A 23226-nucleotide genomic window follows, 5' to 3' on the forward strand; every position below is an offset into this window, starting at 1 on the left:
CAGAGCCCTCTGACCCCCTCTCCAGCCCTGCGTGCTGCCCGTAGCCTGGTCCCTGGCCTCCAGGCCCTACCTACTCTGCACAGAGGGCCTGGCCAAGGGGGGGGGGGTGAAGCCAGCAGGTCGACGGCCACTCACACTCCTCAGCTTCAGGCAAAGTCCTTCCACCCAGCCTGGAGCCCCTCAGGGGAAGCGGGGATTCAGCGGGCCGGGGACATTGGAGGGAGACCGGCCGACTGCGTGAGCTGAGGACTGATGCCGCCGTCCTAGGCCAGCGTCCATCCCAAGGATGCAGAAGGCCCTGAGTCTTTCTCCTTTTCTTCGGCGCCTGTCTAGACTGGGCTGGACTGAGGACGGGGTCAGCTCGGAGGCCCTCGCCGCAGACTACACAAGTAGGCCTTGGCGGAGGGTGGCTGACAGCACAGGGCTGGTGCCCCTGCCGGGAGTCCTCCAGGGCAGGGTGCGGGAGGACCCGGCAGGCCTGCACCATGGGGCCAGCACTCAGGCTGGTCTCGCTGGGGTCCCAGGGGGGAGCCAAGCCTTGGGCTGCGGGAACAGCCTCCCACCCCCGACAGGGCGGCTGCAGTGTGCAGTCGCAGGCCAGCAGGAGACTCACTCCCACGGCCTGGGGTTGTCCCAGAATTCTGGGTGGGACAGGTGGGCTCCAGGAACCCAGCTTCAGACCCCAGTCAGGTGGCGAAGCTGCCCCACGTGAACCAGCCCTGTTCTTAGAACAGGCCCCTCTCATCCTGGGCCTTTGGACCCAAACAGCAGAGGCCCCTGTGCTGAGGCCCACCCGGGCACGGCCAGCATACCCATGGTGCAGGCCAGGCCAACCCTCCACCTTGGGGCCAGAGGCCACATACCCAGAGGAGCTGGCCTTCGCCCATGTCCCCACCACATGCTGAGTCCAGAGGTGTAAGCTCACCTCCAGGGGCCAAGGGCTTCAGAGGTCACTGGACAGCACCTGCGGTTGCTGGGCTGGTGCAGCCCTGGGATCACGGTGGGATGGACAGGGACATCAGGCACCTGCTGCCATGGACGCTTGCCCGGTGGTCATCACCACAACTGTGGCTCTCTCTCCACTAAGGGGCACGGGCCAGGGGCCTGTTCTCTGTGGGGTTTCCAGCCGTGACCCCTCCTCATGTCCCCTGGGTGGGAACTTCACCCCTCTGACTTTGTCCTCCCATTTCCTCGGCGGGCGTGGCCAGCAGCAGCTCACGCTGGGAAGAGGGAGGTGGGGGTGCTGAGGAGATGCTGGCCAACACCCCACGGGTCCCTGTCACCTCAGGCCTTGCAGCTGGACTGCTCTGGCTCCCCTGGTTGGCTCTACCCACCTGCTGGTCCTGCTTTCAGATGAGCCCTGCAACTCACAAGTGTTGGGTGCTGGCCTCCCAGTCCCTGAGTGGTCGCAGAACAATGTGGAGCCCCTTCAGGAGAAGGGGGCCCTGGGTCTTCAGAGCCCAGGCTCCCACTGTGTGTCAGAGCTGGAGCCCCTGGTTCAAAGCCTACCCTACCTGTGTGACCCCAGACAGGCTCCTTCACCTCTCTGAGCCTCATGGTCTCATCTGTAGAACCAGCATGGATGATCAAGGTGTTGGCTCCGTGGACAGCCTTTCCTTACAAGCATAAATGACAGAGGGCTCATAAACCATAAGCCAAAACCATAAGGAGACTTAATTTCCAGCCCTTCTCCCCCAAACACCCATCATTCAGTGTTGGGCAGCAAGGAGGTGGCCTGGAAAGGGGAAGGACAGAGGGGCCTGGAGCCCTGTCCCTTCCCGTGCTATTGCCCCGTGGCCCCTTGACCAGGGGGCCCCATGGGGCATCCAGGCCCAGGATGAAGGGTGGGTGGGGCTGGAAAGAAGGGCTCCTTCTCCCAGATTCTGCTGCCTGGGAAAGAAGAGGCGCCTGGGGGGTCCGGTCCCTAGAGGCCTGGGTGTGGGCTCAGAGTGTGGGGGCAGCTCTGCGTGGACAGCCTGCCAGGCCCCCGGCTACCTGGCCTTGCTCCAGGGCCTGCTGGCCAGAGGGTGACAGCCATCTCGGTGCTGTGTGAACCCCTCCCCAGCCCCCCGGGCCCACGCGGGCTGGGCAGGCTTATCAGAAGGGCCGTCTGGCCGGTCAAGGATGTTTCCCTGCATTGTGAGGGGGTGTGGAAACCGAGTCGTACCGGCAGGGCACAAAGGAACCCAAGGGCTTGGAAACGCAAACATATTTTGACCTGGCTACATCAGTTTTCAAAGGAAAAAAGTAATTCACAGTTCACAATCCACTCGCTATCTTGCAGGAAGTCCTGTATTTCTTATGAACTCCCCAAGGCCTGCTTTTCTGTGTGAGAGGTCATCTGCGAGGGCCAGGGTATGAGGGACATTTATGAGTTCTCCTTCCGCCGCTTCCTGTTGTTCTTTCTTTTTAATACCTTGTGTGTGAGGCCCCTCCACAGAGCTCCGTGCCTTATCTCCTGCGGGTCTCGCTGCCCCAGGAACCTGAGTGGGCACAGCGTCTGTCCTGGCTTGCCAAGTCAGAAACAAAGGCCCTGAGAGGTGAAGTGGCTTGACCCTGGCCACCCTGGGTAATGGCGGAGCCAGGACTGCGGCTCCTGGGTCTCCCAGGCCTCTGTGGATGTCCTCTCCTGGCTCCTTGGCTCCCCACATAATGAGTGTGAGTGGATGGGACCTCAAGGTCTCCTGACATCTTTATCAGCATGGCCATTGCTACCATGTCATCACCATCATCAGCCGCACCAGCATCCTCACCATCCAACAACCCCATGACCACCATCATCATCATCATCACATTATCACCAGCATCACCATGACCATCATCACCATCACCATCACCATCATCACCATCACCATCATCACATTATCACCAGCATCACCATCATCACCATCATCATCACCATGACCACCATCACCATCATCATCACCATGACCACCATCACCATCATCATCACCATGACCATGACCATCACCATCATCACCATCACCATCATCACATTATCACCACCATCACCATCATCATCACCATGACCACCATCATCACCATCATCACCATGACCACCATCACCATCACCATCACCATGACCACCATCACCATGACCATCATCATATTATCACCACCATCACCATCATCATCACCATGACCACCATCACCATCATCATCACCATGACCATCACCATCACCATCATCACCATCACCATCATCACATTATCACCACCATCACCATCATCATCACCATGACCACCATCATCACCATCATCACCATGACCATGACCATCACCATCACCATGACCATGACCATCATCACCATCACCATCATCACATTATCACCACCATCACCATCATCATCACCATCATCACCATCACCATCATCACCATGAGCACCATCACCATCATCACATTATCACCACCATCACCATCATCATCACCATCATCACCATCATCACCATGACCACCATCACCATCACCATGACCACCATCACCATCATCACCATGACCATCATCACCATCACCGTCATCACATCATCACCATCCTCACCACCACCACCATCCTCACCACGACCACCATGACCATCACCGTCATCACATTATCACCATCACCACGACCACCATCATGTCCACCACCCTCTTCACCACGACCTAGCTCACACTCTGCACCCCAACCACAAGTGAGGTGCGATTCTACGGGTGTTTCACACACAGAAGCTCATGTTATCACTGCCACTTTGGGTAGAAACTGCTCTTGTCTCCATTTTCCGGATGGGAATCCCGTGCAGGCAGAGGAAGTTCTCTTATGGAGCCTTTGGTCTCTGAAGAAGCTCTTGTTACCACGGAGCCTGCTGTGCCCACAGAAGTGCCATGGGCAGAGCTTTGTGGCTTTCTGGGGCAGCTGAGCCAGCCCCCTGTATGGCCTGACTTGTGTTTGGGGGCTGGGTCCCCGAGCCACAGGGCTTGAGACAGAGGTCCTCCTGTGGGGTCCCCCTGTGGAGGGCAGGCAGGAGCACCTGCTGGGCCTACCCTGGTGCCTGCTTTGGTCTGTTTGGGGGAGAAAGGGTTGAGAAGGGTCCCAGCGTGGCTCCCGGAGAGAAGCCAAGCTTTCCTGGGATGGAATCCATCCCAGTGGGGGCTCCCAAGGAGGCCCAGGTGACACTCAGTGCTGGGAAGCCAGGGGCCAGGAGCGCATCGTGACACTCAGAGAGGGACCCTGAACCTGTTATAGTAAGTGCTGGGGTTTAGTGAGGAAGCAGGTAGGGCGACACCTTCTGCACCAGCAGGAAGGGGAAGCAGGGTCGTGGAGGGAGTTGCCCAACCAGAGAGGCGGGGAGGCAGGACACGCCAGCCGGGGCGGGGGGGGGGGAGGCTCCTGCAGGACACTGGCTGGAGAGCACACTGCCCATGCAGAGCCCAGAGGGGGAGGCTGCGGGGCCCTGCCCGCCTGCCTCAGGGGTGCGCACACCTGTCCAGACCTGGAAACTTCATGAAAATATGAAGGGGAGAGCGGCTGTGGGGCCCGGAGCTCCCCGAGGTGGCCTGAGAGCGTCACCCTGTGGCAGGCAGCGCCCGGCCGCCCTGGTCCTAGACCTCTGGGCCTTGCAAACAGACAGGCCCAGCCTTGCCCTGTGTGTTGGCCCAGGTGCGCCCCTGTACTCCCCGACCCGCCTCTGGGTGAGCAGAGGGACACGGGCTCCCCTGGGGCTGGTGGCACTTTCTGGGGGAGGCACTAGGGAGGCCACTGCGGCCAGTGCTGCCCTCCAGGCCTGACGCGGGCTCCTCCTCACCGTGGGCTTGCTGCCCTGCCTCTCACTCACTGCGCGTCCCAAACACAAAGGGAGGAAATCTGCCCGGCTCCCTCCTCCTCACTTCATTTTTGCAGCTCTCTGGGGCGCCCGAGTCTCAGGTTCCCTTCCCATAATTATCTGCCCTCTCAGGGCCCTGGTAACCGCGAGGCCTGGGTTTGGGAGGTGAGCAGGAAGCCCCGGCCTGGTGCAGGTGGGCCTGACCGGCAGTGGCCAGCAGTGACCGGCAGTGGCCAGCAGTGGCCAGCAGTGGCCGGCAGTGGCTGTGGAACCTGCCCTTGCCCCTCACCTGGCAAGTCCAGCAGAGCCGGGTGTCTGTGCTCCACTGTCCTTCCTCCCGGCTGGCCGATGATGAACGCCGAACCAGGCTCTTTTTATGTGATGATTTTCCGTCCCCGGCAACGCAAACATTTCTGTGGCTAATCCTCTGAGCCTCAGCCATTGCTCAGAAATAACAGGCAAGGCTCCAACACAAAATAATGTGTCTTGCTTTTTATTACTTCATTTATCAACACGGTGCTGGAGAAACATCTTGCTAACTGGGTGAGAAGAAACTGCTCACCAATATGGCCCCGCTGATGGACGTGGGTGCCAGGTGGAGTAATGAACCCCGTTAGCATACAAAGAGGCCGAGGCTGGAAGAGGGCATTATTCAAAGAAGGAAATATTATTAAACAAGAGAGCAGTACACTCACGCTGAATCTCTTGAATTAAGAATCCCACTCTTTCTGGCCAAAATCAATTTGTTATCCTCACGATTTCCCCGGTGTTTAACAGAGGGAATGGAGGCGCTGCCCGGGAAAGGACCTCCTAGCGTCCCCAGCGAGCAGGCACACAGCCACACCCGCCACAGCATGATGGGACAGCACTGCCCCAAGGCACAGAGCAAGCCACGCGAGAGGGTCTTGGAGGTGTGCCCCTCCACTAGGGCCCCTGGGGAATTGGGGACACAAATAACAAAGGCTACAGAGGCTCCTCTGTGCAGGAGACTGCAGTCTCAGAAGAATCCAAACTCCTGAAGACAGGAGACTTGAAAGAACCCAGCCTCTGTTCTCCAGCACCCTGGACAGCTCTTCCTCACAGTAGGTGCTTAGTAAATATTTGTTTAATTGGGGAACAAATGAGGGAAGGCAGGAAGGAAGGGCGTTTGGATATTCTGTGAATTGAACAAAATGTAAGAAATTCCCTAAGCGCATCAGTCAGGGTGAGTGGGGTTATACCGCAGTAACAAACAGCCTCTGAAATTCAGGGACTTGCTGGGCACAGTGGTGCACGCCTGTGATGCCAGCAACTCAGAAGGCTGAGGCAGGAGGATCGCAAACTTGAGTCCAGCCTTGGCAACTCAGCAAGACCCTTTGTCAAATTTAAAAAAAAAAAAAATACTTAAAGGTGCTGGGGGTGTGGATCAGTGGTAGAGTAGCCCTGGGTTAAAGTTCTAGTCCTGCAACTTCAGGAACTTAAAATACCAGGAGTTTTAGTTTTCACAGAGCCCAGGGTGGCGGTGCTATGGCCAGCAGGTGAGCTTTCTCTGAAGTTTCTGGTGCCGCACGTGGAGCAGAGTGTCACAGGGTGCCCCTGAGAGCTCTGCAGAGTCACAGGGTGCCCGACTGCTCACCCAGGAGCAGGACAGCCTAGAAGGCTCCATCCCCCCAGCCCAGTCCCGAGTCCGGAGGTCAGACAGACACCCCCTGGTCATCAGACCTAAGGTCCCACCCCAAGGCAGGACCTGCCGCGCCACTCACAAGGACTGTGACTCCAGCAAGCCACAGTGGGACAACCCAGCAGCAGGGTCAAGGGTCAACTACATCCGCCATCTGCAGTGCCTACCATGGCAGGCAGAGCGCCCAGAACTTCACGCCAACAGCAAGGAGCCCATGGTGACAGTGACCTGGACGCAACCACGGGACGCACCAAGCAGTGGCTTTGCCAATTCTGTGTGTTCTCCCAGCCTGCCCGTGTGGTATGTGTGTGTGAATCACGAGTGCGTGTGTGCACGCCAGGCTGCGTTCTGAGAGCCGCGTCCGTGAACAGTCCCCTCTCCGTAGAGTAACTGCAGGTTCAAGGAAAATCGAGCGCACAGCACGGAGGTCTCGTGCGGCTCCTTTCCTCCTTCACCCCTCGGGCTCCAGTGGCCAGCGTGTAGCGTGTTCAAGGACCACCCTGTCGGGGTTGGAGGACGAGCTCCCCCACGTCAACAGGAACCTGTGTCCCACGAGGGCTCGCGTGTGGCCCCCTCCATGGACACTCCACGGCCTTGTACCCAACATCACGACGTCCCCTGCACTCCCCCGGCCGATGCCCATGTCTGCCCACTCGCCTCCCGGCCCCACCTGACCTTTTCATTCCTCTAGCTTTGCCCTCGGCAGAACACCACAGAGTCGCGTCACACACGGGTGACGTTTTTGGATTGGTGTCTCTCCCTCGGCAATGAGCGCTCGAGATTCGTGGGTGTCTCTACCTACCCGCCCGCCAGGTGGCTGGCAAGGCCCCACGTAGCACTGGGTGGTCTAAGGACCTTTAGGCCCTGGGCCCATTGGTTATGGCACCAAGCAAGGCGCCACCCGGGTGTCCTCCACCTCGGTTCCAGACACATTCTCTGCCAAACCGCCCAGCAAAGGGTCCTGGGACATCCCCTGTGACGTGCCTGGCACCTCTTGGGAGGGTCTTCCTTTCCCCTGGTGGCTCTGGATCCATGGCCACACCCTCTTTGTGAGAGAGATGGCCGGCCCCCAGGACACCTCGAGGCACTCCACAGATGCCCGAGGTGGACAGGGCAGGGGAGCCATGACACAGACATGCTTAAAGGACAGGCTGTCACATGCTCACGGCGCCTCAGCCTTGCCCAGGGGCTTCCTTCTCTAGTTGCGCACGTCCAGGGATGTCCTGCGCTTGAGCTCGTGACCTGGGAGCTGGTCGGGGTCAGCTCAGACACCACCTCCTCCAGGAAGCCCCCTGTCCTCACGTCTGTACTGTTTGCTGTGCAGATCTCCCACGGAGACGGAGCCCATTTTCCACACAGTCCTGGGTGCCGGGGCAGGTGACTGGTTTGGGCAGGCATGGGCAGGAGGGCCATCTGTGCCCTGGCCTGCGGGAGCACACACCCTCTACAGCCCGGGGTTCCAAGGGGGACGACAGGCTTCCTTAGTCGCAGCCACAGTCGCAGGATGGCTTATGCCGACAGCTGCAGGGGCACCTCCCTCCAGGGCTCCAGCTGGCCTGGGCTTGCTCTTCCCTGAACTCAACCCTGTCCGCAGCACTCAGTTCCTGACCGTGGTTCCTGAAGGGGTGGTCAGCCGGCTTGGACACCTGCAGAGCAGTCCTGGGGTGGCGGGAGCGCAGGACACGCTTGCTTTGGGGTCTGGTGGGCAGTGTTTCCAAAGGGTCCTCTTCACTAGTGGTGCTGCCTCAGCCCTGGCCCACCCCCCGCACCTCTTTTGCATGTGGTCAAGGGGGGTAAAGGCTCCTGCATGGCATGGTGGGTAGCCTGGCGTAGGGCGGGCCCTCTGTGGGTGATGAGCGAAGTACAGTGCTGCATGGTGCCAGCCCCCGGGGCCTGCACTGGGGCAGGGAAGGTGGGGTCCCCCTTCTCGCTACCCCACGTCTGTCTTTCCTCCCTTCTACGCCACACTGCTTCCTGTCCCCAACACTATGGACCAGGCGGAGCCAGAACTGCTGTGAAACAGGGCAGGGGTGACCCTCAGTGCCAGCTGCTGACTGTCCCCACCTGGGACCCACACGGCCCTGCAGAGTCAGCGGTCAGGACGTCATCTCACAGAAATGTGCAGGCGGGAGGTGAGCCCAGGTTGCTGGTGCCGCTGGGCCCCCTCCCCACCCTCTCCAAGCCAGGCCCTCCACCCTCCTTCATGGGGGAACTTCCCAGGCTCAGAGCTGGGCCCAGGGAGCTGGGAAGGGCCTCTCTCTTCCAGGTTCCCAGGGCCTGTGCAGGCCCTCCTTGGCTCTGAGCTGTTGCCCTCCTGGGGAAACACCAGCTGGGACCTCCACTCCCTGTGGCTTCACACCTGGAGAGGCACCCCAGGGACACTGGCTCAGAGAGGAGGGGCACCCATGCCATGGCCAAAAGCCAGTGGCCAGGCCACAGGGAGGGTCCCAAGGGTCCACAGCACAGGGGTGGGTGGCCCACATCCCCTGCAGAGGCACCAGACACCTAGCACGTGCCTGCACAGATAGACGTCAACCTCACACTCATGAGGACGGAGTCCCACAGTAAGACAAGGCAGGTGCTCTGAAGGCCACCACCAGGCCCTGAGAGCCAGGTCCTGCCAGGTCCCCACTCCACCGAGCAGCACTCACAGCAGCGAGGCAGGTGTTGGCGCTTCTAAAGCAGAGGAAGCAAAACAGAGCTCAGAGCTGATAGATATTCCTCTCCTAATAGTGTGGCACGATTTAATTAACTCAATATTGCACCCACCTGAAGATTACGGGCCAAGGTTATTGACGCCTCCATCTGGCTCCTATAAAGCCGATAATACAGCCAATAAATCCTGCCTCGGAAGCCAGTGCCGGAGAGGCGTCCTCCTGCAGGGCTGCTCAGGTGATGGGGCCCAAGAGCCCCTGCAGGGCTGCCCAGACGCCCCAAGACAGGAGGAGGGGAGGGAGGCAGGTCAGACAGGCCTGTGAACCCTGACCCGTGGCAGGTGCTGGGAACCAACTTTGGAGGCAGGTGTCCTCCAAGAGGCCTGACACTCTCCACCACCAGGTTTGGGTGCAAGGCCATGGGGGCTGAGTTGGTTCCCTGGTTCCCAGCATAGCCAGGGTACCTCCTCTTCTGCTGTCCCTGGGGCCCGGCACTGTTGCTCCCTCCTCTCCTGAGTCTGTCCCTGGACCACACAGGGCCCTAGGACCTGGGCTCATCTCTGGTCAGGCAGAGGAGACACCTAAGGTGCAACTCCAGGGTTCAAGGCCAACTGCCTACTATCCCAAGCAGATTTGGCTGGGAGGGTGATGGGCTGCCGCCCGCCCCCCCCCCCGCCCCAGGGAAAAGCTCCCAGGGCTAACCTTGCGGACTGTGCACCTGGTGGCTTCTGCATCTTTCCCCGACGGCTGAGGGTGTGCCTGCTGCTGAGGTTTGGGTTTCAGCAGAAAGTGTCTGCAGGGTGGGTGATACTGCAGATGACAGAAGGTTCCCCAGGGCCACTGCTCTCACACACTGCAGTGACCCCGGGTAGCAGAGCCCTGCCTGCCTGCCTGCCTGCCTGGGGCTGGCCCTCCGTCTCCAGGGCCTTCAGATGTTGGCCACAGACCCCAGCTCATCTATTCCTCACAAACGGGGGAAAATGAATAGCCCCTCCTGGTGAGCCCTGAGCACCCTGTGCCTGTAGGCCTCTTCTGACACGCAGGGCCCTGGAGACGACACCACCGGCGGCTGCGGCAGGTAATAAATTACCTCACAGGAAATTAATCAGCTGCACCTTGCCCAGCCTAATCTGATGTTGAGGCTGATTTCAGGGATCTGCAGGTGGGGGTGGGGTGGGTAGCCAGTCCACTCAGTTGAGGAGACAGGCAGCGAGACTACATTTCTAAAGTGGTCATCCAGTCTGGGGCCACCCATAACTCACCTAGGCCAGGCTCCAGGGACATTCGTCACCCTTATCAGCACATGAAGGGGCCACAGAGCACGTGAAGGCAAGTTCAGGGACTGCTAGGGGGAGAGGGCAGAGTCCACCAGGGCCTGCGCCTGCAGAGGCTTCCACTGCGGCCCCTCCCTCTGCCTGGTTTCTGCCCTGGTCTTTCCAGATGAGCGTCAGCAGCTGTGAAAACGGGGTCCTCCTTCCCCCAGGGAGGGAGAAGAAGCCAGGAACTTGGGGCCACTGACCCGGCGCCCTCTTGGGAAGGGACTGCTCTTGGCCGCATTACACCTCTCCGCTTTGCAGCCTTTGATTCAGCAAAATCAAGGATGCGAACTTCTTAGGAGTACTTAGTTTCCATGGCGACCAGAGCTGACCTCAACATTATTGTTCTCAAGAGGGGACTGACTTTACGATATGTTCATTCACTGAATTAATGGACTCCCGGTTCTTTTATCAGCAGCCCCCGAACAATGGAAAGAGAGACGTGTCGTCAAAGGGCTTTCAGACACTGTCCAGCCTTTTGTCCCCGGCTTACTGCGACGAGGCAAGTCTATTCAGCCTGAGATTATCAAAATCAACTCGGGGCTGTCTCCGGGGCAGCTAAACACACTTTGGTTTCATAAAGACATAACTGATCCTACATGCAAATTAATAATTTTGATTGCAGGGTTCTTAGGGTTAGAGACTGGTGTGATTTTTTTTTTTAATTACATTTGTAGGAAAACTGCAGGTCGATGGCAGAGCTTTGAGTTCTGAGTGCCAGCAGGCTGGCTGTTTAGGGGGGCAACCAAGGAACCAGGAACCTTTGGGAGTCCTGTTTCCAGAGGCATCTCGAAACACTGAAGGAATAGGATTTTGGAAACTCACCTGAAAGGCACAGACCTCAGAATAACCAAGGACACCCAGGCAAGGGGCATGATGGCGTGCCTCGGGCGCCAGGGAATGCCAGAGGGAGCCCATGCGTGAAGGGCAGCCTCTCATTCCAGCTCCGCTGCTTCAGGCCTTCCCAGCCACCTCCCTCGCCCGCCCTCCTCTTCCTCCCCAGCCCTCATCCACATGCACGGAAAATGCCTCTGCTTCCCCCAGGAGGCCACCAAGCGGACGACACACACCAGGCCACCAAGCTGATCTCAACCCCTGGCTACCCGGTGCTGTGCTGAGCTCAATAGCCTAGCAAGGCCACAAATTCACCCTGCAGACGGCCCAGGCCGCGGTCAGTCGGTCGGTCGGTCGGTCGGTCGGTCGGGGCCTCCAAGTGGCTGCCTCGCAGAGGACTCTGGGCAGTTGCTCCTGTCTTTGCTCCCACCTCCCTGGACACGCTGACCTCTCACCCCCGGCACAGAGTCACCCTTCATTAGGGAGTCCCTCCCGGGGACCGGGAACCTTTGGGAGTCCTGTTCCCAGAGGCATCTTGCCTGGGGCCACACAGAAGCACACGGCCAGAGAACCTCCCGCGGGAGAGGCCCCGGTTCTAACGCCCAAATAATCATCCCACAGATTATAATTATCCATCAATCACCCTGTTTGGGGGACAGGAGGCTGGGCTATCAGGTGACTTTTATGACCTGTAGCATTTTGTAGATAATAACAAGGGGGCTGGGGGTGGGGGAGATTTATGGACCCATCAGGGCTGCTTCCTTGGCACCTGCCCTGCGCCCTGGGGCTGGCTGGGCTGCTCCTTTCCGGCAGCCTCAGAGTGGTACCTTTTCAGGTCTGTGGTCCAAGTCCTAATGATGTAAGCGGGATGAAGGATGTGTTTGGTGGCGGGAGTACAGAAGGGGAGGAGGAGAGAAAATAAAAACACAAAAGGGGGAGGGCACTTCCTCCGTCTGTTTTCTCCGGCCGCACTGTAGCACTGTATTAACCGTCCTTCCTTTTCAAGACGGTGAAAGAAAACAAGATAAAGTGGGACAAAGGGAAAGGCCGCGGGGCTGTGTTTCCCCTTTTCATATCACCGAAGAGATTGAATCAAAATTCTTTCGGCTGATACCATCACCCCGGGTGGACTACACTCTTGTTAACGGATAAATTCAAGCCCTCCAGAAAGTCAAAGAATAAATTTAAGCCTTTTGCCAAATGTCTATCCTATTGGATTTTGATAAGACGGCCATTGAGCCTTAATAACGTCTTCCATCCATTTTCCGCGAGCCCTTCACGCGGCTCTTTATTCGTCCCCAAAGCCTCTTCGCTCGGCCTTTTTATTACGGGCTCCGCGCGCTCTCCAGGGAGCCGCGCGGCCGGTGATGGATGGACAACTCGCTAGATTATCTCCCGCAGATGTTTGCTCTCCAGGAGCCCCGGGCTTTCCCTCTAAGTAAACAGAGACTAAATAGAGTCCCGGTGCAGGGGCGTCCCCGAGGTCCACGCTGGGAGAGGGACGCGGCCCAGCGACCCGCCAGAGCGACTTTTCAGGAAGCCCCGGGGCCGCGAGGTGGCCAAGGCACCGGGACGGCGGCAGAGAAGAGCGGTGTCGGGGGCTGCGCGGTCACGAGGGCGCGGGCGAGGGGACAGGGAAAGGGGGACGGGGTCACCAGGAGCAGATGAAGGAGGAGTGGGGCAGGGGCACTGGGTGGCGGTGGGGAAGGGGACTGCGGTTGTGGGCGGGCTCAGGCCAGGTGCTGCTCACAGGCTGTCGCTAGGATGGGAGCCCCCGCCCCGCCGCGGGCCTGGGTTCAAATTCCACCGCTGCTGGGTGGTCCCTGGCCTGTGAGCTCTGTGGTCCCTGCAGGAACCTTCTCTCCAACGCGTAGAATTTATAATAGCGACTGACCCCTAAACCACCCTTCTGCACCAACGGGTCAAGCCCCCATAGAATTAGCTAACTCCTTTGCATCTCACTGAAGCAGACAGAAGACAGGAAGTATAAGCCTTCCCAGGAATGCCAAAGGGAAGCTCTGAGATGTCACTTGAGCAGGTCACACAGCCTCCCAGCGCCCTGCTTCTCTGTTATGTTTTTAATGCAAGTGTGAACGTCTTTGGGTGACCCCAACTACAGAATTCACTGAATTCACCCTTACCATGGCACACTAGGGCACGTGGGGTTACATTAGCAACAAACAAATTGTATCTATGTTCGAATTACCCATAGCTGTAGTAACCTGTCTGTTCCCAAGGCTTCAGCTTGGAAGAGACGCAAATGGGCCCTGTCTTGTCTTCCTGCCTTGACCTGTGACCCCCATTGCTCCTCTCTGAGTCTAGTCCCCTCTGCCCTCCCAGACCTGAGCACCGGCTTGGGTTTTTGATCATCCCACCGCAGGCAAGCACCAGGGCCCCTGAATGCTACTGACGGCCAAGTTCCGAGGCTGGAAATCATGGGATCCCACGCGCCGGGGGCCCTGAGTGGCAACTTCTCAGTCTGGTGGGAGGTGGTGGCGGACATGGGTGAGGATGCCCCTCAGCAGGCCCCCACCCTCCCCTTGCAGCTCAGTGGGAAGGAGAGGGCTGGGCTGGGAGCCAGGACAGAGCCAGCTGCCCACATACCCTGGGCTCTGGAGCCCATCAGCGACCTCCCTGGTGCTCAGCTGCCCTGGGGTTGGATCTGAGCAGCCCCTCAGCCTGAAGAGCTGCAGTGAGCTTCACAGGGACCTGCATTTGATGGGTTGCTCCAGCACACGGGGCAGGTACCAGTGGGTGCCTGGCCACTCAGCACCTTGCACCACAGGCAGCACAACAAACTTGGGCCTCAGCAGACAAGACCTCGTTCGGGTCCCACCATTTAGACAACACAAGGCAGATCACAGACAGTGCCGCTGGTGGACAGGGGAGGGAGACCACTGATGTGCTCATCCTGTCTTGTTTGGGTCTGGTTCAAAAGTGGGCAGCGCTTGCCTCTTCCCATGGCCCTTTCAACTTATACTTGACCTTTTGACCTCCCGCCTGGACTCTCATCCTCGGGGGCCTCCACCCATCCCAGCACCCAGTTGGACCTGGAGCTTCTGCCAGGCTGCCTCCACCGCCCATCAGGGGGCTCACACACCTGGCGTGGTGCCCTGTGCAGTGGCGGCGGGGAGACCAAGGTCTCGTGCCCGCTCTAGACGGCGCGAGGTCAGAGTCCACGGCAGCCCGCTTCAGGGCAGGAAGGCAGGAAAGCTGCTTCCTGTCTTGTGCTGCCCTCTGCCCTCTGGGAGATACAAGTTCACTCAGAGGCAGGGAAGGAGCGGGAGGGAGGGAGGGACAGACATCGCCACAATTTGAGCCACAGAGCAAACCCCTGAAGGAAGGAAGACCTCGGGCAGGCAGCGGGGACTGAGAAAGACACCTTGTCCCCCAGAAGGGTCCCTCCGGGGCTGAACAGCCCACAGAGATGGGGATGAGGAAGGTGAGAGCTTCAGCCAGGGCCGGAGGTCCTTCAGGAGCCACCTCAGGGCCAGAAAACACCTGCCACACCATGTGTCCTCCCGACTCAGTGCCTGGGGGAGCCGGCCCCTGCCGTGGTGCAGCCCGCCGGCCGACCTGGCACCACCTTGCCTTCCCCTGTGCCCAGACGCTCAGCCCAGTCATCCCACAAGGTCAGCAGGGCCTGCTGGTGAGTTTAATAGCAAGCCAGCCGCACCCACTGGGAGCTGGTGGTCAGGGCTGGCTCGGCCTCCCCAGCGCCCGCGCGGAGCCGCCTAGCAGAGCCTGGTGCAGCACGAGTCGGGGGCTCTGCATTTCCTCTAGTTTCAGAGCCAAGATGCCCAGAGGGAGGACACCACTGAAATCCCAGACACGAGATCAGCTGCAGGTTGAGTGCACACACACGTGTCCTGGTGTGTCTGCAGGCCTGTGGACTCAGGCTCATCCTGGGTGCATGCTGGACTCTACCTGGCGAGTGGGTCCAGGTTCAGAGGTCAGCTCCTGCCCCTGGCTGTCCCGATGCCGGCTCACACGAGGCCCAGGTGTGGCTCACCTGCCCCTGCTGCCTTTCTGGATCTTTCAGAGCTGGTGCCTGTCATTTCGTATCCAGCCCCCGTCAGCGGGGACTGGAGAGTGCCCAGGCTGACACCTTTGCTTTCTCCCGATGGTTTGCTTATACAACAGGTTTGCTGGGTCTGCCGCCAGTGGCCTCCCCCAGATTCTCTTCATGTGAGTATCCCGTGAAAATGGCTAAGTCAACACAACCTGCCTTTGTCTGCTTTGCACCCATCTGCCTGGCCCCAGGCGCGCCCACAGGTTCTCCTGTCTTCACGAATGAGATGGCTCTGTGCAGTGACCCTACCTGCCTCCACAAGGAAAACGAGCGTCTGCCCCGAGTACCCCAGGCACGGCGCTGAGCACACGTGGCCCCTGATGGCGCGTTGCTCCTGGACACCAGCAGGGCAGCAACGGAGAACCCACATGGTGTCCCGCGGACAATCAAATCACACAGTCCTCTACCCAGGGACGGGAGCACGTGACGGGGAGAGGACGGGACGAGCTCTCCTACCTTTCGGATGCAGCCTTCCTGGGACGGCACCTCGGGATCCGTGAGCATTTGCTGCAAGACAAGTTCAAGAGCAGCCGTTAGTTTCTGGAGCACCAGGCTCAAGCTACATACAGCAGGCTGCACGTCTGGGCAGATCCTGCTGTCCTCTGCGGTAATGGGACCAGGCCCTGCGGCGTCTCCACGCGGGACACAAAGGGTTCTGAGGCTCCTGGGACCCCTGGGCTGAGGACTCTAAGCCCAGAGGACACCTTCCCCCTGGAAGCACTGTCACTGGTTCCTAATGGCTCCACCTCAGAGATGGAGCCACTTTGCGTAGCTCCACTGTTGCCCTGCAGGAACTGGGTGAGGTCCCTCCAAAGGCCAGCCACACATGTCATTACAAAATCAGGGGCACGAGCACCCCGGGATGTGCGCCGGATTCCGCCTTATTTCCCCTGCGTTCCACCCACAAACCCAGCAAAGCATGTGGAGCGCCAGCTGCCCGTGTTTGCCTAGCAAAGGGTGAGAGGGCAGACGTGGCCACGGCCGTGCAGCAGCTTCCAGTCTGGCTTGGGAGGCAGAGCTCAGGGGAGCACAGCCCAGTCCCAGCAGAGCAGGGGGACGTGGGGAGGCACCAGCGAGGGCAGCGGTCACGGGGGAGGCCCGTCCCTCGGCTTCCTCTTGCTTGGCAAGTCAGAGGTGGTCGCCCTGGGTCTTGCCCTTTAGAGAGCCCCAGGTCCCTGGGAAGATGGAGGCGTCTCACAGGAAGGCAGGCCGAGGCGAGAGCCGCAGTGTGTGGCCTCCGGGAAGCGCCCTGTGCGTCCACAAGACCCTCCCTGCAAGCTGCGGCCTCCCGGCAGCACGGGACCACCTGCCTTCCTGCTGCTCCTGGACCAGCCTGGTGACCACGGGGAGGAGTGGCCGCCGCCTGGCGCTCCCCCCTGGCGCGGAGCTTCCACGCGGAGCTTTCCTTGGCCCCGCTCAGGACAGCCGTGGCATCTCGCCCAGCATCACTCCCCCAAACCAACACGTTCCACTCCAGAGGGCGGCACGTGGGGTCGGGTCCCAGAGGGCTTTCTAAGCTGAGTAAACCGACACATGAGCTGTAAGTGTTGGACTGTCCCCTGGGTCAAAAGGGCCTCCCGTGGACTCACACGTGTAGATTAGAGGGAAACCAAGTCTGAAATTGACTCCTGAAAAGTGAAACGAGGAAGGGTGTCACACACAGAGCTCTCTTCCCCTCCCCTGGCAAGGACCCTGGTGCCACCGGAGCCCATGCAGCCTGGGAGAGGACCCGGGCGCCGTGTTCCAAGGCCTGGCGCGCGTGCCCGCCCAGCTGTCATAACAAGAAGGCATGTTCCCCGTGTGGGATTCTGACCAGTTGGGAATTTTATGCTTCTTTTAACAGATTCTGAAAATGTGGTTTGGAAAGTGGCTGTAAGTGAAGAAAGAGAGGGAGACAGAGGATGGTGAACCCCACAGTGAGGCTCCGAGAAGTGTCCAGCAGAGACTCGCCAACCGCCAGGTCACCAAGCTCTGCCTGGGCCTGCGCGGGGAAGGGGAGGCTCAGCGGGGAGGCTGCAGAAGGCTGTGTTCTGCCCTCGTCTGTCTGCTCTTCACTCCTGAACCCAGGGCCAGGAAGGGCGGCCCAAGGCTCGGCCAGTGCGGAGGCAGGAGGAGAGAGTGAAGCTGACCACCTGGATCTCCGAGAAGCCATGCTCCCCAGAGGCTCCTGGAAGAGATACAGACAGATCTGCCCTGGCCTGCACCTGGACACGTCCCCAGCGAGGACAGAGGCCTGGGTCTGCACTGCACAGGGCGGGGTGTCTGTGCCACAGTTTCTAGGAGAGGAGTGGGGGGAGGGGTCGTCACCTCCTGGCTTCGGGGTGCAGCTTGAGCCAGGAGAAAACCAGGGTTCTCGTCTTTTCAAGGAGAGTGGTGTCTGGTGTCCCTGGGGCAAGATTCAGCCCTGGGGGCCGGGGCCACTGGGAGGACCCTTCTTTGGAGCTGACTCAGCCCCATGTCCCGTACTGCCTCAGCCAGACACTGCTGCACAGGGACACGGCCACCTCTGCCTGGGTGGCCCTCAAGCCTCACCCATCTCCCACCCTCCTCCTGCATCAAGCTTTGTCAAAGGAGGCCCCACGCAGCCTGAGCAGCCACCAGGCTGGGTACGCCCTCCCTGGCAGGTCCCTGTTGGGGACCCTTCCCAGGGATGGAGCTTTGAGAATCCCCAAGTGCCCACTGAGCCTGTCCAAAAATGCCATGTGACGTTTAGGAACAGTTTCCAGGCTGCCTCCTCTGGGCAGCAAGGTCCTTGCTCATACCATGGTGGCCCACATGAGCATCAAGGTCATTGTCAAGGTCAGAAAAAGAGCCTTGTGGAGAAGAGTGTGGCCAGGCCTGGGAGCCTGGCTGCAGGTGGGGCTCTGGAGGCCTCCCCGGGCTGGCTCTGGCTGGGGACACCTGGGCTGTCCCAGCTCTGGTGGAAGGATGCCCCAACACAGTAGTGACCCTGGGGCTCCCCAAGATGAGGGAGAGGCTTGTATTGCAGCCTTGGCTTCCGAAGGCACGGTTAGGGGGCTGAAGCCTACCCGGGCCCAGCTGCCTGCACCCCGCACACGTGCCGGAACTCGCTGCTCACGTCTCTGCACGGCCAGCACACCCCAGCCTGCACTCCCCAGGGCCGGCCTGCCCGCCGTTCACACACATCCTGGAGCCCTGAGCGCTGCGCTGGGCCCCACCCTTGGCCTGGTGGGCTCTGGTCGGGTGTTTTCAGGTGGCCTCCTACCCCAGTCGAGCCAGAGCCCCACTCTGTCCATTTGCACCTGTAGAAAGCCGCCCCCCTGGAGTGGGCAGGGAGACAGAGGTGGTCAGGGAGGCCCCCAGCACTGCACGCCCATAGCCAGAGGGCCCAGGTTCGCGCCCTGTTGGCCAGTAGTGCCCCCTGGGCACGGGCTGCCCTCCATGTCCGCCCAGCCCACTCGCTGCCCTCCACTGGTCAAGCCGCTTCCCACTGTGGGCTTCCCTCCTTCCTGCCCTTCCCAGGTCCAGCTCAGCCAGGGGCAGTCGAGGGGCAGTGCCCCCCTGGACCACGTCCTAAGGCTGGCAGGGCCCTTCGACAACTTGGTGGCCTCACAAGCCTCCTGGCGTTTCATGAGATAAATGTGGTGTGCTGGCCACTTGGCGGATGGGGTGGCAGGTGCCCATGAGCTAGGATGGCTCCAGGCAGCAGCGGAAGGCAGAGGTGGGGCCGGTTCCTCTCTGAAGACTCCTGGCCCCTGGTGGATGAAGCCAGGCCAGGCTGAGAGGATGTGGGGACAGTTTGGGCTGAAGCCTCACCTGAGGAGAAGGGATCCCAGGGCAGCCCATCCGCTCCCAGGCCTGGTGGGTCCTGCCGCCTGCTCCCACAGGCCCCTTGGCCTGTGTCCGGTCACCCACACTCACAATCATCAGTCCAGCCAGGGAGCCTGGGTCAAGGCACCAACACGAGGACCTTCCCCTGAGGAGCCAGAGAGCCACCCTATAGCAGGGTCACTGCCCCACACCAACGCACAGAGGGCACGTCAGGAGCTGCGTGGCCTCCACGGCCCTCTTGCTGTCCCTAAACTTACATTAAGGGACAACGTGTCACATAGATCTGGAGCTGAGGGTGACTGCATCCACCACCCTTCCAACGGGGAGGAGCACCCCTGTGAACGCACCGTCATAGCGTCTGGGCCCCTTCCCTCCGTTCCTGGAGAAGCCAGTATAGACTTAGGGGAGGTTCCCACCCACCCAGCTTGTCATCGGATAGGGACACAGAGGGACATTGGACAACACTTTGCCTAAGAGTTCAGGATGCACCAAGCAAGAGACCGACCAGACCACGCAGGCCTCCACCCGAGACCGCCAGGCCTGCACCGGGGACAGGCCTTGGCTCCCAGGCAGGCTCCTGGTTCTGTCTGTGGACCCCTGAGCGGGTCCCTTTGGATGGGCTGTTGCCTGTGGCTGCTGGGCCGTGGGGCTCTACTGACCCACAGCTGCAGGACCGCCAGGCAGCAGGGAAGAGCCACGCGATTCCGGTTCCTGGGCCCTCCTCAGTCACACAAGGCCTGCGGTGGGGGCACCCAGCGCAGCGGCCCCTTGGAGGAAGCAGTGCCCGGTGGTGGCTTTCCAGAAAGAAGCACAGCCTGGAACGGTGGGCTGGAGCCGTGTTCCGGAACTGCCTGCCCCTATTTAATGGCCCGCCTTGGCAGGTACGAATGCCATCAACTCGGCCTCCTCACCCGCTGCCGACCTCGGTGGAAAAACCGCCGGACGCTCTCCCGGAGCCTCTCAGCCTTGGCGTCCGCCCCGGCCGGCTGCTGCCTCGCTGAAAACCCTCTTTATTTTGCTAGCTTAGCTTCAGCACACGCACCGCTGGCTTGTCGATTGCTGGCAGTGGCTCTGGGCTCTCCACTTCTCTGCACCCCGGCAGAAGTATTAGGTGTGTTTTGATTAAGCATTTTAGCCAAAAAAGCAAAGTCTGACCTCCGGCATTTCGCTTCTCTCTCGAGTGTCAGTGCCAGGATTTAGCTAAGTGGGGTTGGTCAGAATATCTTTTTTGACTTAAAATAAATACCCTCTGTTCTCCAGGAAGTCAGTGAGGAGTAGATGCACACCCACGGCATCTCCGGCTCACAGCTGCGCTCGGCCGAGGGGCATGGTGCACTACATCGGGGTCTCAGCAGCCTGCTCTCCCTCCAGAGACTGTTGGGGAAGAACACCTACGGGGGAGTCCAGAGCGGGCCCTGGCCACAGGCCACTCCAGAACGCGAAGGAAGTGGACAGAGCGTGTGCTCAGGCCTCCCTCCACCTGGCCACAGAGACCCCCGAGGCCCTGGCTTGTCACTCGTGCCCCAGGCCCTCAAGCTAAACCTGATCTCTCAACTGCATTCCTTCCTTCCCATTTCTGAAGAAGTTTCGTGGTAGCCACAGAGAGGCCTGATACCCTCCTCTGTGGGTGCTGCTGGGCAGTCCAATCTGGGAGCTCAGGGCTGTGACAGAGGGGAGATTGAGGGGACCCCTAGGCATCCCGTCCTGGCTCTGAGCCTGGCTCTGCTGACCCTGGGGGGAGTCCTGGGCCTCCGGGGCGCAGGCTTCTGCTGAAGGCGGTCTGAGCAGATGGCACAGGACAGTGGCAGAGACTGCCGATGGCCTCTCTGCGGGGTTTTGTTCCCCTTCAGCAGTGCCCTTGAGTACGTGCTCCTTTCTGGAAAGATGGAATTTTAAAAGCACAATTCTCATCCTTAGTTCTCTTTCCAGATCCAGGTCCAGTTTCCCTGGTGTGGATATTGCCTTGAAGTCTTGGTTCCGGCCTGGGGGCGACTTGGGGGGACGGGCCCAGGCACCTGGATGCGAACCTGCTTGTACTCCTCTCCCCAGCCCCACTGAGCCAGCAGGGACACACTGGCATCCCACCCTGAGCTTGGGCCATGGAGGGACAGAGGCCACTGATGGACACATGGGTGGAAAGGAGCCACGGGCCCCACCCTTCCGACCTCGACTCACACCTGACCTGGCCAGCACTGGCCAGGGCGGGGGACGCTCCCCGGGGCCTGAGTGTTGGCAGAGCGGGGCTGGGTGGCGTCCCGCCGGCAGCTCGGGCAGGAGCCATGAAAGGGGTTGAGTCACCAGCAGCCGGGCCCTGGCTCCCTGAGCAAAGGCCCAGCAGTGTTGACACAAACTCTTGAGCTCTCAACTGGGAGTGGGGTCATATTTATTTATTTTTTGCATTTAAAAAAATCAGCTTGGCCCTGTTTGAGCTGCAGAAATGATTTTTTTTAAGGAGCCGTGGACACTGTTTTTAGCTTTTATGCCTAAACAGATACTTCTCAGTTCTTTCAAGTGAGAGCTGTCCAATGAATGGGGCTCTCTCTTCACTCCTAAGGAAAATATTTACACAGTTGAGCACGGCATGCAAAGGGACCTGGACTCTGGAGAGCCCGTCCCCAGGACGCAGAGAGGCCTCCACGCCTGGTCCACTCCCGGCCGCAGCCGGTGCCCTGCCCGCCCTGCCCACGGGCATTTCCATGCCTCGGGCCTCACACCCTGTCCTGGGGGTCCTTTCAGAGAACCCCTTGCCTGGGAGAGGAGGGAGTGGCCCTGGGGGGTACCTGCAGGCCTCTGCCTCTCAGCCCTTCTGTTGTGCCCCCCAGAACCCCCAGGCTGCTCTGCCTCCAGGCCCCAGGAACAGCCCTGGCGGGACCTGCCTTCCCCAGAGGCCTCCCCAGGAACCACCTCCCTCCTGGGCCTGTCTGGGTGTGGCTGAGCCTTCTGCCGGGCTCTGGTCACAAGAGCTCACCCCGGGGCCAGCAGGCTTCAACCACACGCCCCGCGATTTTCCTCAGACATGGGCCTGCCTGCCCCGGCTGGCTGGCACAGCTGTGCAGACCCGGAGCCTGGGCACGGTTTGCCCGCTCTCAGACGTTCCAAGAACACTCTGTTCACTGGCGTGCCCACTGCCAGCGCGCGGCCCCTCTGCCTGCAAGCCCTGCCCAGGCGGGGCCAGCCCAGCCTCCCAGCTTCCTGATGCAGGGTGAGCCAGTCTCCAGGTGACAGAGCCTGCGTCTTCTGGGTCACTGTCCCTCTGCATCCTCATCCCATGCTGAGCACCCTCGGTCTACACCGCCTTTCCTTGGTCTACACCACCCTGTGAAAGGCGCCTTGGGACCCTGAATGGCACGTGATTGAGGACTGACTGGTGGGGCTGGGGAGGGCCACCCAAGGGAGCCGAGCACCACAGGGGAGACCCAGGGCTGAGGCGGGAGTGGGGCTGGAGGTGGGCAGAGGCGGGAGCCTCAGAACCAGGAGCCTCCAGGCTGGAAGGCCGTGGCCAGCCCAGGGAGCTGGTCTTGACCGAGGGGAGCATGGACAGGGGCTGAGGTCGGGCATGACAGGCAGGCGGTGCAGGGAGGTCCAGCTGCAGGGAGGTCCAGCTGCATGTTCACCTGGTCCCAATGTGGCTTGGGTCCACTCTGAGGGGCAGGTGGTGTCTGCTGCTTGTCTAGCGTCACAGAATGCCACTGGGGGCTCGGGCCTGTACCCCTACTGTGCGCCCCCACCTGGGACCTCTCCAGCTTTCCTGGTGGAAGCATTTGAGGCAGTCCAAGGGACAAGACGGTCACCAGTAAAAGGGGAGATGGAGGTGAGCGAGGACAGGGAGTGCCAGGAGGTGCGCTGGGGACATGGCTCCATTAACACAGTGGAAGCTTGCAATGAATCTCTGGGAAAGAACTACGATTACCAGAGGAGGAAGCGGTTCAGAGAGGTACAGAAGCCTTCCCACATCTGCACAGCAGTCTAGGGTGCACCCAGGATTCAGGTGGAGGTTTTGGGACCTATAGGATCAAGGCAAGGGCCCCGAAGGGGCAGTGCAGCTAGGTGGCAGGCTGGGCAGCCCCTCTCCCCGGGGGAAGACAGAAGCAGCAAGGTGTGG

The 23226-nt window shown here is 60.2% G+C and overlaps 1 protein-coding gene across 6 annotated transcripts in view; it reads right to left on the reverse strand.

Annotated features, from left to right (window-relative positions):
• The window catches only part of Prdm16 (PR/SET domain 16), a 310011-nt gene that overhangs the window by 141579 nt on the left and 145206 nt on the right, over positions 1-23226 (reverse strand). For all 6 annotated transcript variants that reach the window (XM_046424769.2, XM_046424771.2, XM_046424767.2 and 3 more), the window contains exon 3: positions 15789-15839. In XM_046424769.2, coding sequence (XP_046280725.1) covers positions 15789-15839 — 51 coding nt within the window. The remainder of the gene's footprint in view (positions 1-15788; positions 15840-23226) is intronic.

This window comes from Marmota monax, unplaced genomic scaffold, assembly GCF_021218885.2.
Source record: "Marmota monax isolate L192 unplaced genomic scaffold, Marmota_monax_Labrador192_F-V1.1 WCK01_AAM20220418_F8-fsc00080, whole genome shotgun sequence".
Taxonomy (NCBI): Eukaryota; Metazoa; Chordata; class Mammalia; order Rodentia; family Sciuridae; genus Marmota; species Marmota monax.